Here is a 17768-nt window from a genome sequence, read left to right as displayed (position 1 = left end):
TACATCACCACGATATTGGAGCCTAATGAGTGATGCCAACTAGTAATCAGTAATCACTATTACCACACACCAATTGCATCTGCAATGTAAACCCATTAAATGTAACAAATCAATACAAAAATTCCTGAGGCAAAGTTGAACAAGGAAAGAGCGCTACTTAAAGACAAGTTGCAATTCTTTAGATCTATAATTGGTATTCATAATAGAAAAATCTGAACGGAGTCAGAAAGCATCCACGTTTAGTGGTAGCATTGATGGTATTGGAGAATTTTTGGCCTCATGAAAGCTAATTGCCACACCCTACATCACTTTAAGCTCCTGAGATATGCTTTTCCACCTCTGAATCCGCTTATTCACTCTACCATGTTGTACCTGTAATTGTAAGATGTCATTTCATAGATCTCTAATCAAATCCAAATGGTATATAGTCTATATACTAAAACAGCAGGGGAAGAAAATCCTTAAAGGAATGAAAAGGATTTAATGTGGGCTTTTAAGGCTAAGCTGAAATCATTGAATGACCGTGTCTAAAGGTATGAAATGATGTTAGGTCTTAAAAATGAATACATACAGACACACATGCACACCCATATACAAACACACAGGCAAAAGATCACATTCGCTTTAAGCATATTGTTTGACTTATTTAGACTCTAAAATTAAATGGTGTCTTTATTCCAAAGTATAATTAAACTATAAGCATGCTATTTGACACTGAGTATTGCATATAGTTTTGTTCCATACCTAAAGTTGAGTTACTTCATTTAGGGGTTGTTGATTCACTACTTGACTACAAACAGGCTGGTGCTGGGCACCCACAATTTAATATTCTGAATAGGTGTATGACCCTGGGGATCACCCCACGCATTCAGTTCATTTTTGAAAAATTTTCCAAAATTGGCCCGAAATCGTGGATTATAACCTTCAATTTTGGACAATTTTTGACTTTTTTAGACCCGGGAAAAAAATTGTCGAGATGATTCCTATAGATCCAAATACACTCTGGGTATCCATTTGGGTGGATGGAACTATCCAATTTGCCTTTAAACTGTCAATTCACCTGTTTACAACTTACGCCTATACTCAAGGCCACCATGAATATTTATGACAACATATAATGATCATATATGGTTCTAAACGACATTATATGACCCTAGAATGTATTCCCTAGTATCTCGAGGATTTTTGACATCGGGTCCCGAAACCTCCGAAATTGCTTCGATTTCGTGCATAGGCTTTAGTTTTGGACAATTTTGGATTTTTCCGGGCACGGAAAAGAATGAGGTCGAGGTGTTTCCCATGGACCCCACAACACCCCGGGAGGTCATTTAAGTGGTTGGAACCGTATGCTTTGCCTTAAAACTATCAATGTGGCTGTTTTGGTACATACCTCTTGTATTGGCTATAGGCTTCCTCGGGGCTTTAACGTATCCGACTAATGGTCGTCTATGGGCTTAAACAACATTATATGACCTAGAGATGCATCCCATATTATTCCGTGAATTTTTTACACTGGGTCCAAAAACCTCCTAAATTGCTCTAATTTTGTGTATTATAGCCTTCAAATTTGGCTTCCGTAGATCATTTTTTTACCCGGCAAGATTATGCATCTAGCTAACTCCTGGGGTTCCCAAACGTCTTTGAGAGTCCTACTTAGTGCCAGGAACCATCTCATTCATACCTTGTTCGATCCTTAATCATCATGTCTAAAGGCAAAGATGACATCCCGTGATTGCAGGTTTCAATCAACACCCTGAATTTCTGAGAGCCCATAAAGGATTCCAGGAGTGAATCAGAATACCAGTCAGAGTGGTGTTATATGCTCCTTAATTTTAGGGGTTGCCACTATAAAATGCAGTAAAAAAATGATATCCCAAAGGTAAGGCTACAAACATCAACTCATCTTTATGCTGGCCAAGGTGAGAACTTCCTTAGAGGGAGCAACACAAATTAATTTAACAGAACCATTGCATTTAGCACAATACTCTCTATACCTATATAAAAGCCCCATAACTCTTGGTCTCTTGGGCACTAGATTTAAGGAAAATCCAGTAAAAATTCCATCTTGCTAAGCTGCTAAGATAAAAATTGCCTCCTACTAGTGCAATTACAATACCGAACTAAATACTGTTATTACTAGTATGCAACCAAGACAAGAAACGGAAACTGCGACAAGACGGAGTTCACTGATAGACAAAATTATCACAGCACATTTCAAACCTAGCTGAATCTAGAGAAATATTACTGGGCTATCCCAGTATCCACCCTAATATATGTCTACAATATCAATATTATCTATGGTGCAACGCCAGCATCAAATTCAGTACAACTAAAAGTCAAAACAAAAAAAAAGAGCAAACAAACTCCCACAAAATTCAACAAAGCACTTGAGCATAAGCTGAACTTACAGATTTTGGAAACTTCAGCTGCGGTTAAGACGTGTGGACCAATCATAGTTCATCACAATCTTCCCTTCTTCCAGTTTGTCACTTGCTAATATATATGTGAGTGGTGCACGATCAACCATGTGAACATTCTTGGATGACTTCCCAGAAGACTTATCATTCTGAGCTGCTTTGGCAAGCCCCACAGGCTCCTCATTGACAAAACTCAACCAAGGTACAGCTGCTTTACGCTTGAGCTTATGATCCCAAAGACTACTGTCTTTCCTCCACCTTTGAACATCAAAAACTGAAAATTCCTTCTCACCTTCACCAACTGCCTCTCCCATCTTACGAGAAAAGACAGCTGGCTTTGCCCCGGCTACAGCTGCTCGTGGAATATTAGTTAAAGACTCTCCCTTAGCACGCGTTGATGCAAAGGCAGAAACAAACACATCCTTCACACTGCTTATTTTCCTCCCATCCTTATTGCCTACATTACCGCGTAACAGTCCAGGAGCCAGGCAAGCTAACGGAAACCGACCAGCTACCGTCGTTGTGATAGGTTCAATAACCTTTTTTGGAGGAGTAAAGTCTTTATCACCATTCCTTTGATTAGCCGGATGCACCCCCTCAATCCATCTCACTAAAGCAAGCCTAGAGGAGCGATTAGGATCATACTCAATCCGCTCTACCACACCCATTGAAGAAGTACTCCTCTTCAAATCAATTTTTCGCTGCAATCGCTTCGCCCCACCCCCTCGATGGTAAATTGTAATACGCCCCGCAGAATTACGCCCTTATTAAATCAAAGTACCCACAATAAATTTCAACATAACCTCACCAGCCCAAATAACAGCCAATCATTAATCAAACAAACTTGCAACATTAGCTTAAATTTCATAATCATTTCTTTAATTTTTTTTCAAGAGTATAAATTCAGGGAAGGTTACAGTACTGAGGAGTATTAATACTACAACAGTCAGTACAGTAGACTAAAAATTCAGCAATTTTTTTTTTTATATAAGAAAAATCCAAATCATCCTAACATGAAACTAACATTTAACCAAATATAGAAAACAATTAAAAAAAAAAAAGTTCTTGAATCAAAATTAAAAATGTAAAACCCGCATAAATCAATGGAAATTGGAAGAAAATTACCAGCTGTAGATCCTCCATTGGATGTTAATAGCTTCTTGAAGGGCTTCGTTACATTGTTCCACTTCATAATTTCTCACTTAATTTTAACCTGAACAAATAAAAACATGTAGGGTTTAAAAAAATGGTGAATTTGCAACTTCAAACAAATGAAATCATTGATATGCAGGAGAAGAGGGAAAAAGAAGAACCTCTAAGAGAAAAACCCCTTCAATTGACGACGACAATATCAAACGCACCGTTTTTTATTCAATGCGCTCTATTTTTGCTCTCCATTGATTTAACCCACATTTTTGGTCCAGCCCATTATCAAAGGGCCGGGTACCAATTTTGGCTCATTTGATCAACCTTCTTACTCGTAGATCAGATGTCAAAAGACCTAAATAAATCAACCTACGTTTATTGTGGTGTGTCATCGGATTCTTCTTTTAGGCTAATTCGAATTTAGGAATTAATTATGTGTGGTTATAATTCAGTCCTTTCCTAATAAAAATCAAGGTATGTGGCTAAGTGTCGATGTTGTTTAAATTAGATGCAGTTGACGCTCATTTTGGACACAAGCAATATTTAATTGTGTTATTACGATTATTATGAACTAAGGGAACAATGCTTAAGTATATCGGTTACTCAATAAAAATTTTGGCTTCATTGGTATCATTAATTCATTAGACTTCCTTGCTGGTACTCAAATAATCAAATGTATCAATTACCATTAATATAATAGTCACCTATATTCAAAGTCTTATCAAGTGAGTCAAACCTTAATTGCTCGACAAGGCCAACGAGCAAACAAAAATCAACCCTATAAATTATGGGTCGCTCAACAATGAACGTGTAGGGCCGTAGGGGGTACTAAATACGAATTTCTCGTATAAATGTATACAATACTATACAGGAAAGAGCGGAGTTCAGAGAAGAAGTAGATCATCAAATCGAATCATAATTTGGAGTTTCACTTTAAAATCATAAAATGATAAAGGCGGTGATAGTGATGAACACTCAGGGGAAACCTCGCCTCACAAAATTCTACGATTCTAAGGTAATTTTCCATCTTCCTTAATCATCTGCTTAGCATCATTCATTTTCCACAAAAATCAAATTGATTATATAAAATCAAATTGATGATATCTGCATTTTAATTTTGCCATTTTTTTCTTAAAGCCTCCAGATAAACAGCAGGAGCTGATTCGTACTCTCTACTCAGGTTATCTTCTCTCTCTAATTCCTCTCATTTTCATAATCAATTACTGTAGTTTTTACTTTGAAATCGACGAATTTTTTATTTCTAGTAATTATTTGATAATCAATTATAATAAGTTCTGTAAATCGACGAATTTTTTATTTCTAGTAATTATTTGATAATCAATTATAATAAGTTCTTACTTTGCAATCGACGAATTTGTAATTTTTGGTAATTATTTGATGTAGTATTATGCAACAGGCCTGATAATGTCAGCAATTTCGTCAATGTTGATTCCATTTTTGGTCCGGTATGTATTTAATTATCTCCGCTGCTTCAATTTTGCATTAATTTATTTGCAAATTTCATGTTCTTTGATGTCCTGCTACTCAATTTTATGTTCAATTTAGCGTTATTTCTTCGCTGCCGAATCTGGTGTAGTCAAATTTTGATCTCTCCAGCCTTAATCTATGGATTTAATGGATTAATCCTATGTTTCTGTATTAATTGACCTAAATTCATGAATTTATGATGCTGACTTTTTGTTAAACGTATTTCAAGTTTTAGTGTAGTAAGAGCTTCTTTTTTGGAGTAGCGGTTTCTGTTTTCGACTATTGCGGATAGTTCTTATAAGATTAAGGTGTAAATTTGCAAATCCATCTCTGCTGACTTCAATTGAGCTCCGGATGAGTTCAATATGTATACTATTTGTGGACTATTAGGAAGCAAGATCGCTAAATAAGCAAGATAATAATCTTAGTGCAGTAACGAGTTAGGAGTTACATTTGAACTTGTATAGACCTTTCTATTGACATAACAAATTTGGACTTCTCCTAAATATTAACCCTTGCTGATGTACCGTCAAGGTTGAGTTGAACCTGTTATAGAGCATATTATATACTGTGGTGTTCAAGTATGAATTGATGATGAAGTGAATTAATTGAAAGCATGTTTGTGTGATTATTGATTAATTATTTGATAACAAAGATTTTATGATTGAATACTGATTTAAAATTTTGTTGAAGAACTGTACTTATTGTTGTGGGAAGGGGTTCTTGAGTGAGCTAAACTTAATTCTTGTAGAATGCCTATTAATGTACCTTATAAGGATACTTTAGAAAAGATGGTTCTTTAGAAAAGAAAGCCTCTGAGTGCTTATGACTATTTGAGGATAATTCTTATAAGAATAATGTGTAAATTTTTGCTGACTTCAATTGAGCTCCAGTGCTATGGATGAGTGCAATATATATACTATTTGTGGACTATAAGGAAGCAAGATAATAATCTTAGTGCAGTAACGACTTAGGAGTTGCATTTGAACTTGTTTAGACCTTTCTATTGACATAACAAATTCGACTTCTTCTAAATATTAACCCTTGCTGATATACCGTCAAGGTTGAGTTGAACCTGTTGTAATGCTGTGCAAAGCTTGCGTTGCATATGCTGTATACATCAACGCCTCCTCAAGCGGACTGAATGCATAGCAGTGATGAATTAGTGAGACTTTATAGGAAGATATATCAGCTGACTGAAGTCCCCCGAATCCCTTATCATTGTGAAATGGAGCCAATGTAAATGTGCTGGGATTTTGGCTGTGTGCAAAGCTCATTGATTGCCCCAGTGAAGCATTACTGGTTTCAATTATTGAACCCATTGAACTTTAAGTCCCCAAGTTCTTCAGGATAACAAACCAACAAACCATACAGTCTCTGAAACAACTTGAGATATGGCTTTATATTAGCCTCTGATCTAGAGACTAGCGAGGACTTTTAAGATAGTAGTTGTTTTATGAATTTCCAATTGGATTGGAGATTTACCTGACACAACTAAAAGACCAAAAACACATTGGTATCCGAATACTTACGATCAATTAAGTTCACTATATGCTTGCAGAGTTGATTCATTTGAGCCATTAAGCAGAATGTCTTACCAATTGTGCCTATAATATGAGAGATAGTTAGCTTGTAGATAATGTTATATAGGATGGCATGGATTAACTTAAGAGTTTGAATTTAGTAAGGACAATTGGTGTTTGTCAGGAATTCCATTTTTCTCACCATACTTGTGTAATAATGAGGATAGAAATCTCCCTGGAGAGAGTAGTAATTTTTCAGGCAACTCTCCTTTAAATGTTCTTTAGAAAATTTATTTTGAGTGTGTATGTAACCAGAAGATGACCAAGATTTTTTTATACCTTTGTCTTAAAAAGCGCACCAACATAAATGGCTATAACTTTGATGTCATCACTTTACTTCTTTAGGAACAGAGTAGTTCTGACTTCTAAATATAACCTGCTACAGTGTATTTGGCCAACCACTATCTACTAACTTGTGTAGACCCAATCAAAGACTTCAACTACCTTCACACTTTGTAATTTGGATCCCTGTGGAAAGAAGAATTACATATGCAAGAGTTCTTAGTGAAACTTGCATCTCCTTCTCCTGGACTCCTCAAATCTATACACTAGTAATTAGAGAGTATTCTATTGGTAATATCTCAAAATTCAAAAAATTTTTGTGTACACATGTGTTATACTGTTATCAACCACCCTGATTTCCTTTGTTGCTTTTTGTTAATTGTTTTTTCCCATTCCCTTTACCCCCACCATTCCCCCAAATCCTTATAAGTTCATTCCCCTCCCCACCCCCCTAGGTATTTCCATTCCCATTCCCTACCACCACCACCACACCACATCACCACCTTCCTACCTACCCACACCACTGCCGCCCTTCCCCTCCCCTCCCCCGCAAAAGCATTCCCCTGGCCGTCGTGTCCCTCCTCCGCCACTCGCCGACCTTGAAAAACTTCCTAAACACCTCGTCGGAATTCGCTGCCCATGTTCGCACCTCCCTCAACCCTCGTCGGAGGTTGTCGCACTTCCCCCATCCCTCGGAAACCTTCATCACCGCCCCTGTTTTGATTGAGCGATAAAATTCAATTTTGATCTAGGGTTTTTTCGGGGCTGAGGAAGGTTTTGCGAGGGACGGGGAGAGCAGTGCGAGGGGCGGGGATGGCCGGAGAAGGGAGGCGAAGGGTGAGGGAGGTGCAGCGAGTGGTTTGGTGGTGGGAACTAGGGATGGCAACGGGTCGAACTCGGAGCGGATTATGCTAAATCCGACTCCGACCCGACAGGAAGTCGGAGGCTAAATCAACTCCAACTCCGACTCCGATATCCGACATCCGACTCCGACTCCAATATCTGACCTACGACTCCGACTCCAATATCTGACCTACGACTCCGACTCTAATCCGACCCGACTCTGAGTTTTTTTTCGTTATTCAATATAATTTGAGAAATTGGGCTATTTGGGCCTTTACAACCCACAACCAATGCCACCATGACCCACAAAAAAATCCACTACCTATTGGAGTCGGAGTCGGATAATCCGTCCGGACATTTGTCGGAGTCGGATTTATTTCACGGATTTTTTGTATGACTAGACTTCGACCCTCCTCCAACTCGGAGTCGGATTATTTTTATCAGAGTCGAACTCGGATTACTTTTTTCTCGAACTCGGAGCGGATTTTTTTACCTCGGATCGGGGCGGAGTAGGGTCGGATGCGGACTGAATTGCCATCATTAGTGGGAACGTTGGAAAGTGAATGTTAGTGGTGTGGTGGTGGGACTGGTGGGTCTCATTCCCTTTGTTTTAAAACAAATAACACTCCAAATTTTAGGTATTTTCATTCTATTCCTTGTCTTTCCCTTTGTTCATTCACAAAATAAGACAAATGCCTCCACACACAAGAAGTTTACCACAAAAATTCTATAAGGAGTTGCATTTGATAGCACAAAAGAAGAATGAATCTCTGTTCCATCGCCAGCAATACCTATGTCAGTGTATTAAGCTGCGAAAGAAAGTTTGTATGCGAAAGTGCGTAGCCAAACCCCTTCTGGAGCTCCAGAGTCCCCAATCATCAGCTATGAAACCTAGTAAAACCAATATTCTTCTTAGTTACTGATAGAAAGCTAGAAAACATAAATTGATAGACATATTGTAGTGTTCTCTATCCAGTACTTTCCTCTAGCAAAAAATCATTACTACTATAAAATTTAAAAGAGGCTCATTCTAAAAGACCTTGTAATTCAAAAGGTAAACAACTTGCATACTGTATCACTATTCCCAAATTTATGTTCCAAACCAACTTATATGACCTCTAGGGACACCCCACGAATTCACTTCAACTTTTGAAAAAATTCCCAAAATTGGCCGAAAAGTTTGGATTATACTGTTTTGGACTTGGAAAGAAAAGTGGCCGAGGTTCTTCCCATGGACCCCTTGACACATCGGGAGCCAATTGGGTAATTGGAACCATCAACTTTGCCTTTAAACGGTCAATTTAGCTATTTACATACACGCCTTCCTTAATTAACTCCAGGCCACCACGATCCTTTATATGACCGACTAATGGTCATATATGGTTCCAAACCAACTTATATAACCTCTAGGAATACCCCACGAATTCACTTCAACTTTTGAAAAAACTCCTAAAATTGGCCCAAAAGCGTGGATAATAGCCTTCAATTTTTGACAATTTTGGACTTGGAAAGGAAAGTGGCCGAGGTTCATCTATGGACCCCACGACACTTCGGAAGGCCATTTGGGTAGTTGGAACCATCAACCTTGCCTTTAAGCGGTCAATTTAGCCATTTACATACACGCCTTCCTTAGTTAACTCAAGACCGCCACGAGCCTTTATATGACCGACTAATGGTCATATATGATTCCAAACCAACTTATATGACCTCTAGGGAAACCCCACGAATTCACTTCAACTTTTGAAAATATTCCCAAAATTGCCCCAAAAGCGTGGTTAATAGGCTTCAATTTTTGACAATTATGGACTGTTTTGGACTTGGAGAGAAAAGTGGCCTCGGTTCTTCCCATGGATCCCACGTCACCTCGGGAGGCCATTTGGGTAGTTGGAACCATCAACTTCGCCTTTTAAACGGTCAATTTAGCCATTTACATACACGCCTTCCTTAATTAACTTAAGGCGACCATGAGCCTTAATATGACCGACTAATGATCAGATAAGGTTCCAAACCAACTTATATGACCTCTAGGGATACCCCGTGAATTCACTTCAAGTTTTGAAAAATTTCCCAAAACTATCCCAAAAGTGTGGATAATGGCCTTCAATTTTTGCCAATTTTGGACTGTTTTGAACTTGAAATGAAAAGTGGCCGCGGTTCATCCCATGGACCCCACGACACCTCGGGAGGCCATTTGGGTAGTTGGAACCATCAACTTTGTCTTTAAATGTTAAATTTAGCCATTTACATACACGCCTTCCTTAATTAACTCAAGACCACCACGAGCCATTATATGACTGATTAATGATCATATATGGTTCCATACCAACTTATTTAACTTCTAGGGACACCCCACGAATTCACTTCAACTTTTGAAAAATTCCCAAAATTGGCCCAAAAGCATGGATTATAGCGTTCAATTTTTGACAATTTTGGACTGTTTTAGACTTGGAAATAAAAGTGGCCGACTTTATGGACCCCACGACACCTCGGGAAGCCATTTGGGTAGTTGGAACCATCAACTTCGCCTTTAAACGGTTAATTTAGCCTTTTACATACACGCCTTACTTAATTAACTCAAGGGTACCACATGCCTTAATCTTACCGACTAATGGTCATATATGGTTCCAAACCAACTTATATGACCTCTAGGGACACCCCATGAATTCACTTCAACTTTAGAAAAAATTCTCAAAATAGACCTAAAAGCGTGGATAATAGCCTTCAATTTTTGACAATTTAGGCCTGTTTTGGACTTGGATAGAAAAGTGGCCGAGGTTCATCTATGGACCCCACGACACCTCGGGAGGCTATTTGGGTAGTTGGAACCATTAACTTTGCCTTTAAGTGGTCAATTTAGCCATTTACATACACGCCTTTTTTAGTTAACTCAAAGCCGCCAAGAGCCTTTATATGACCGACTAATGGTCATATATGGTTCTAAACCAACTTATATAATCTCCACGGAAACCCCACAAATTCACTTCAAATTTTTAAAAAATTACCAAAATTGACCCAAAAGCGTGGAAAATTGCCTTCAATTTTTGACAATTTTGGATTGTTTTGGACTTGGAAAGAAAAGTGGCCGAGGTTTTTCCCATGGACCCCATGACACCTTGGGAGGCCATTAGAGTAGTTGGAACCATCAACTTCGCCTTTAAACGGTCAATTTAGCCATTTACATACACGCCTTCCTTAATTAATTCAATGTCACCACGAGCCTTTATATGACCAACTAATGGTCATATATGGTTCCAAACCAACTTATATGACCTCTAGGGACACCTCACGAATTCACTTCAACATTTTAAAAAATCACTATAATTGGCCCAATAGCGTGGATAATAGCTTTCAATTTTTGACTGTTTTGGAGTTGGAAAGAAAAGTGGCCGACGTTCTTCCCATGGACCCCACGACACCTTGAGAGGCCGTTTGAGTAGTTGGAACCATCAACTTTTCCTTTAAGCGGTCAATTTAGCCATTTACATACACGCCAACCTTAGTTAACTCAAGCCCGCATCCCGCATCGAGCCTTTATATGACCGACTAATAGTCATATATTGTTCCAAACCAACTTATATGACCACTAGAGATACCCCACGAATTCACTTCAATTTTTGAAAAAATTCCCAAAATTGGCCCAAAAGCGTGGATAATAGCCTTAAATTTTAGACAATTTTGCACTATTTTGGACTTGGAAAGAAAAGTAACCGCGGTTCTTCCCATGGACCCCACGACACCACGATGGGCCATTTGGGTACTTGGAACCATTATTTGCTTTTAAACGGTCAATTTACCCATTAACATACACGCCTTCCTTAATTAACTCAAGGCCACCACGAGCCTTTATATGACCGACTAATGGTCAAATATGGTTCCAAACCAACTTTTATGACCTCAAGGGACACCCTACGAATTCACATCAACTTTTGAAAAAATTCATAAAATTGGCCTAAAAGCGTGGATAATAGCCTTCAATTTTTGACACTTTTGGACTGTTTTGGACTTGGAAAGAAAAGTGGCCGAGGTTAATCCTCTGAACCCCACGACACCTCGGGAGGCCATTTGGGTAGTTAGAACCATTAACTTTGCCTTTAAGTGGTCAATTTTTACATACACGTCTTCCTTAGTTAACTCAACGCCGCCACGATCTTTTATATGACCGTTTAATGGTCATATATGGTTCCAAACCAACTTATTTGTTCTCTAGGGACACTCCACGAATTCACTTCAAGTTTTGAAAAAATTCCTAAAATTGGCCCAAAAGCGTGGATAATAGGTTCAATTTTTGACAATTTTGGACTGTTTTGGACTTAGAAAGAAAAGTGCACGAGGAACTTCCCATGGACCCTTCGACACCTTGGAAGGCCATTTGGCTAGTTGGAACCATCAACTTTGTTTTTAAGCAATCAATTTAGCCATTTACATATGCACATTCATTAGTTAACTCAAGCCAGCACGAGCCTTTATATAACCGACTAATGGTTATATATGGTTCCAAACCAACTTATATAACCTCTAGGGACCCCCCTCGAATTCACTTCAAGTTTTAAAAAATTTCCCAAAACTGGCCCAAAAGTGTGGATAATAGCCTTCAATTTTTGACAATTTTGGACTGTTTTGGAGTTGGAAAGAAAAGTGGCCGAGGTTCTTCCCATGGACCCCACGACACCTCGGGAAGCCATTTGGGTAGTTAAACCATCAACTTTGCCTTTAAGCGGTCAATTTAGCCATTTACATACACGCCTTCCTTAGTTAACTCAAGGTCGCATCGAGCCTTTATATGACCGACTAATGGTCATATATAGTTCCAAACCAACCTATATGGTTTCTAGGGAAACCCCACGAATTCACTTTAACTTTTGAAATAATTCCCAAAATTCACCCAAAAAGCGTGGATAATAGCATTCAATTTTTGACAATTTAGGACTGTTTTGGACTTGGAAAGAAAAGTGGCCGAGGTTCTTCCCATGGACCTCACGACACCTCGGGAGGCCATTTGGGTAGTTCAAACCATCAATTCGCCTTTAAACAGTCAATTTAGCCATTTACATACACGCCTTCCTTAATTAACTCAAGGCCACCACGAGCTTTTATATGACCGACTAATGGTCATATATGGTTCCAAAGCAACTTATAGCACCTCTAGGGACACCCCACGAATTCACTTCAACTTTTGAAGAAATTACTAAAATTGGCCTAAAAGGTTGGATAATAGCCTTCAATTTTTGACTGTTTTGGAGTTGGAAAGAAAAGTGGCCGAGGTTCTTCCCATGAACCCCACGACACCTCGGGAAGCCATTTGGGTAGTTGGAACCATCAACTTTGCCTTTAAGCGGTCAATTTAGCCATTTACATACACGCCTTCCTTAGTTAACTCAAGGCCGCATCGAGCCTTTATATGACTGACTAATGGTCATATATTGTTCCAAACCAACTTATATGACCTCTAGAGATACCCCATGAATTCACTTCAATTTTTGAAAAAATTCCCAAAATTGGCTCAAAAGCGTGGATAATAGCCTTCAATTTTTGACAATTTTGGACTGTTTTGGACTTAGAAAGAAAAGTGGCCGCGGTTCTTCCTGTGGGCCCCACGACCCAGTTGGAACCATCAACTTTGCTTTTAAACGGTCAATTTAGCCATTTACATACACGCCTTCCTTAATTAACTCAAGGCCACCACGAGCCTTTATATGACCGACTAATGGTCATATATGGTTCCAAACTAACTTATATGACCTCTAGGGACACCCTACGAATTAACTTCAAGTTTTGAAAAAATTCCCAAAATTGGCCCAAAAGTGTGGATAATAGCCTTCAATCTTTGACGATTTTGGACATGGAAAAAAAAGTGGCCGAGGTTCTTCCCATGGACCTCACGACACCTCAGGAGGCCATTTGTGTAGTTGGAACCATCAACTTCGTCTTTAAGCGGTCAATTTAGCCATTTACATACACGTTTTCCTTAGTTAACTCAAGGCCGCCACGAGCCTTTATATTACCGACTAATGGTCATATATGGTTCCAAACCAACCTATATGATCTCTAGGGAAACCCAAGAATTAATTTCAACTTTATAAAAAATTCCCAAAATTGGCCCAAAAGCGTGGCTAATAATCTTTATGTTTTGACAATTTAGGACTGTTTTGGACTTGGAAAGAAAAGTGGCCGAGGTTCTTCCTATGGACCCCTCGACACCTCAGGAGGCCTTTTGGGTACATGGAACAATCAACTTTGTCTTTAAGTGGTCAATTTAACCATTTACATACACGCCAATTAACTCACGGCCACCACGATCCTTTATATGACCGTTTAATGGTCATATATTGTTCCAAACCAATTTATATGTTCTTTAGGGACACCCCACGAATTCACTTCAACTTTTGTAAAAAATCCTAAAATTGGCCCAAAAGCGTGGATATTAGCCTTCAATTTTTGACAATTTTGGAATGTTTTGGACTTAGAAAAAAAAGTGGCCGAGGTTCTTCCCACGGACCCCACAACACCTCGGGAGGCCATTTGGGTAGTTGGAACCATCAACTTTGGCTTTAAGTGGTTAATTAACCATTTATATAAAATTAACCATTTATATAAAATACACGCCTTCCTTAATTAACTCAAGGCCACAACGATCCTTGGTATGACCGTTTAATGTTCATATATTGTTCCAAACCAATTTATATGTTCTCTAGGGACACCTTATGAATTCACTTCAAGGTTTGAAAAAATTTCTAAAATTGGCCCAAAAGAGTGGATAATAGCCCTCAATTTTTGACAATTTTGGACTGTTTTGGACTTGGAAAGAAAAGTGGACGAGGTTCTTCCCATGGACCCCACGACACCTCGGGAGGCCATTTGGGTGGTTGGAATCATCAACTTTGCCTTTAAGCAATCAATTTAGCCATTTACATACACACCTTCCTTAGTTAACTCAAGCCACTACAAGCCTTTATATAATGGTCATATATGGTTCCTAATCAACTTATATAACCTCTAGGGACAACCCACGAATTCATTTCAAATTTTGAAAAAATTCCCAAAATTGGACTAAAAGCGTGGATAATAGCCTTCAATTTTTGACAATTTTGGACTGTTTTGGACTTGGAAAGTGGTTGAGGTTCTTCCCATGGACCCCACGACACCTCGGGAGGCCATTTGGGTAGTATGAACCATCAACTTTGCCTTTAAGTGGTCAATTTAGCTATTTACATACACGCCTTCTTTAGTTAACCTAAGGCCGCCACGAGCCTTTATATGACCGACTAATGGTCATATATGGTTCCAAACCAACTTATATGATCTCTAAGGAAACCCCACGAATTCACTTCAACTTTTAAAAAAATTCCCAAAATTGACCCAAAAGCGTGGATCATAACGTTCAATTTTTGACATTTTTTGATTAGTTTGGAGTTGGAAAGAAAAGTGGCTGAGGTTCTTCCCATGGACCGCATGACACCTCGGAAGGCCATTTGGGTAGTTTGAACCATCAATTTTGCCTTTAAGTATTCAATTTAGCCATTTATATACACGCCTTCCTTAGTTAACTCAAGGTCGCCACGAGCCTTTATATGACCAACTAATGGTCATATATTGTTCCAAACCAACTTATATGACCTCTAGAGATACCCCACGAATTCACTTCAACCTTTGAAAAAATTCCCATATTTGGCCCAAATGCGAGGAGCCGAGGATAATAGCCTTCAATTTTTGACAATTTTGGACTGTTTTGGACTTGGAAAGAATAGAGGCCGAGGTTCATCCCGTGGACCCCACGACACCTCGGGAGGCCATTTGGGTAGTTGGAACTATCACCTTTGTCTTTAAACGGTGAATTCAACCATTTACATACACGCCTTCCTTAATTAACTCAAGGCCACCACGAGTCTTTATATGACCGACTAATGGTCATATATGGTTCCAAACCAACTTATATGACCTCTACGGACACCCCACGAATTCACTTCAAGTTTTGAAAAAATTCCCAAAATTGGCCCAAAGCGTGGATAATAGCCTTCAATCTTTGACAATTTTGGATTGTTTTGGACTTGGAAAAAAAAGTGGCCGTAGTTCTTCCCACGGACCCCACGACACTTCGGGAGGCCATTTTGGTAGTTGGAACCATCAACTTTGCCTTTAAGCGGTCAATTTAGCCATTTATATACACGCCTTCCTTAATTAACTCAAGTCCACCATGATACTTTATATGACCGTTGAATGGTCATGTATGGTTCTAAACCAACTTATATGACCTCTAGGGACACCCCACGATTTCACTTCAACTTTTGAAAAAATTCCCAAAATTGGCCCAAAGTGTGGATAATAATTCTTCAATTTTTGACGATTTTTTACTGTTTTGGACTTGGAAAGAAAAGTGGCCGAGGTTCTTCCTATGGACCCCACGACACCTCGGGAGGCCATTTGGGTAGTTGGAACCATCAACTTTGCCTTTAAGCGGTCAATTTAACCAAACGGCCCCTCATAAATATAAGAAAAATCCCATTTCTAAACCTATACCCCAAACCGACACGATATGGGGTTTAGAAACCTCCAAGGGGGAGGTAGGTATGGCTCATACCACGTTTCTTGATACTTTCTCTGTTTTCTTTTAAATGTAACACACCTGATTTGTACTTGATGCACTGATACAACATTATCGCTTCGTTAGTTATCCTTTAATCTGATGTTATCTTATTTGCAGGATTCTCGACTTGTGTACAAGCATTATGCAACCCTTTACTTTGTGTTTGTGTATGACAGTGCTGAAAATGAGCTCGCAATGCTTGATTTAATACAAGGTACGAACTTCCCTTCACGGAGACATAAACCCTTTATACCCTTGAACCTTGATCCCTTTTTCAATTTTAAACTTTCCTTGGAGCTGTGATTTTATATATGTGGCATGCTTTAAGACTTCTGTGCATGTTTACTGTGTATAGTCAAAGCCAATACTCCACTTGAAATTTTCTTGCCGTTCCACATTCTCTCTGTCAACAAAAATGTGACTCACTTAGTTGACTTGCTATATTAAAACTTGGTATTGTCTTGCAGTTTTTGTTGAAACTTTGGACAAATGCTTCAAGAATGTCTGTGAGCTTGACATAGTGTTCAATTATGGCAAGGTAGTACTAATCTGTGTAATATACACCAATTATAATCTTGTTACTATTATTCTGTCAATATATTCTCTAGTTTATATTCTCTTGCTTGAGAATTGAGATAAGTTGTTACTCCGTATTAAGCAGATTAAAGTAATGGTGAATTTGCAGTCTTTTGTTGAATAATTTTTGTCCACTGTTTATGTTAGTTTTGAGTGTCTATCTGATTCATTTGTATAGCAAAAAACATCCTGTAAATACTTGTAAGTTGTAACATCCTTTTTTTTTTTTTTTTTCGCTTTTGAAAGGACACCTATTCATGTTCTTTTCTTTGACTTCTCAGCTTCATACTATTGTAGATGAGATAATTTTTGGAGGCCAAGTATTAGAAACTAATTCTGCCGAAGTTATCCGGGCTGTTGAAGAAATATCAAGGTAAGCTACACACAGCTCTTGCTTCTAAACCTCCTATATAAAGGAAAATATAAAGATCGCTCATCTTTATTGAGAAGAATCATAGGAAAACTGATTTGCTGCATAAATGCAGGTTAGAAGCATCTTCTACCACCAACAGTTTTGTTCCAAAGTCAGTTTCTACCTGGCGGAGGTGATAGTGCGACAGTTTTTGATGATTGAGCACACCTACTTTATTCAATGCCTATGTGCTAACATAACGTGAATATCATGCCATCCTGACTGATAGTGATAGCTGATGTTATGTGGCTTCACCAATGCAGGAGACTCTTTCGAAATGTGGTTTATTAAGTTCATAATATTGTTATAACTTTTTTATTTTGTGGGCTGTACTGTACAGAAACTCTGCTGCGAGCTTGAATATATTCTACAAACTTGAATGAATTGCATTTCCTTAAGATTAAGGTTAATTTAAAATACATGAATATATTCTCATTTGT

The 17768-nt window shown here is 38.6% G+C and overlaps 2 protein-coding genes across 2 annotated transcripts; one reads left to right on the top strand and one right to left on the bottom strand.

Annotated features, from left to right (window-relative positions):
* Window positions 1–80: 80 nt before the first annotated feature.
* LOC145603107 (large ribosomal subunit protein uL2mz, N-terminal part-like) lies at window positions 81–3699 on the bottom strand. Its single transcript, XM_081659238.1, has 3 exons — window positions 3543–3699; window positions 2409–3180; window positions 81–372 (listed from the first exon to the last, which is right to left on the bottom strand). Exons 1-2 carry the CDS (start codon window positions 3607–3609, stop codon window positions 2423–2425), a joined length of 825 nt encoding a protein of 274 aa, XP_081515364.1. The 5' UTR covers window positions 3610–3699; the 3' UTR covers window positions 81–372; window positions 2409–2422.
* Window positions 3700–4421: 722 nt separating this feature from the next.
* LOC145600888 (AP-3 complex subunit sigma-like) lies at window positions 4422–17712 on the top strand. The gene is made up of 7 exons (XM_081656747.1): window positions 4422–4578; window positions 4701–4743; window positions 4968–5029; window positions 16458–16554; window positions 16808–16878; window positions 17198–17289; window positions 17402–17712. The coding sequence occupies exons 1-7, from the start codon at window positions 4510–4512 to the stop codon at window positions 17463–17465; spliced, it is 498 nt and encodes a 165-aa protein (XP_081512873.1). The 5' UTR covers window positions 4422–4509; the 3' UTR covers window positions 17466–17712.
* Window positions 17713–17768: the final 56 nt, after the last annotated feature.

The sequence above is a fragment of the Chenopodium album genome, chromosome 21 (assembly GCF_948465745.1).
Source record: "Chenopodium album chromosome 21, dcCheAlbu1.1, whole genome shotgun sequence".
NCBI lineage: Eukaryota > Viridiplantae > Streptophyta > Magnoliopsida > Caryophyllales > Amaranthaceae > Chenopodium > Chenopodium album.
The sequence above is the reverse complement of the archived record's forward strand: the minus strand, read 5'-3'. Positions and strand labels throughout refer to the sequence as shown.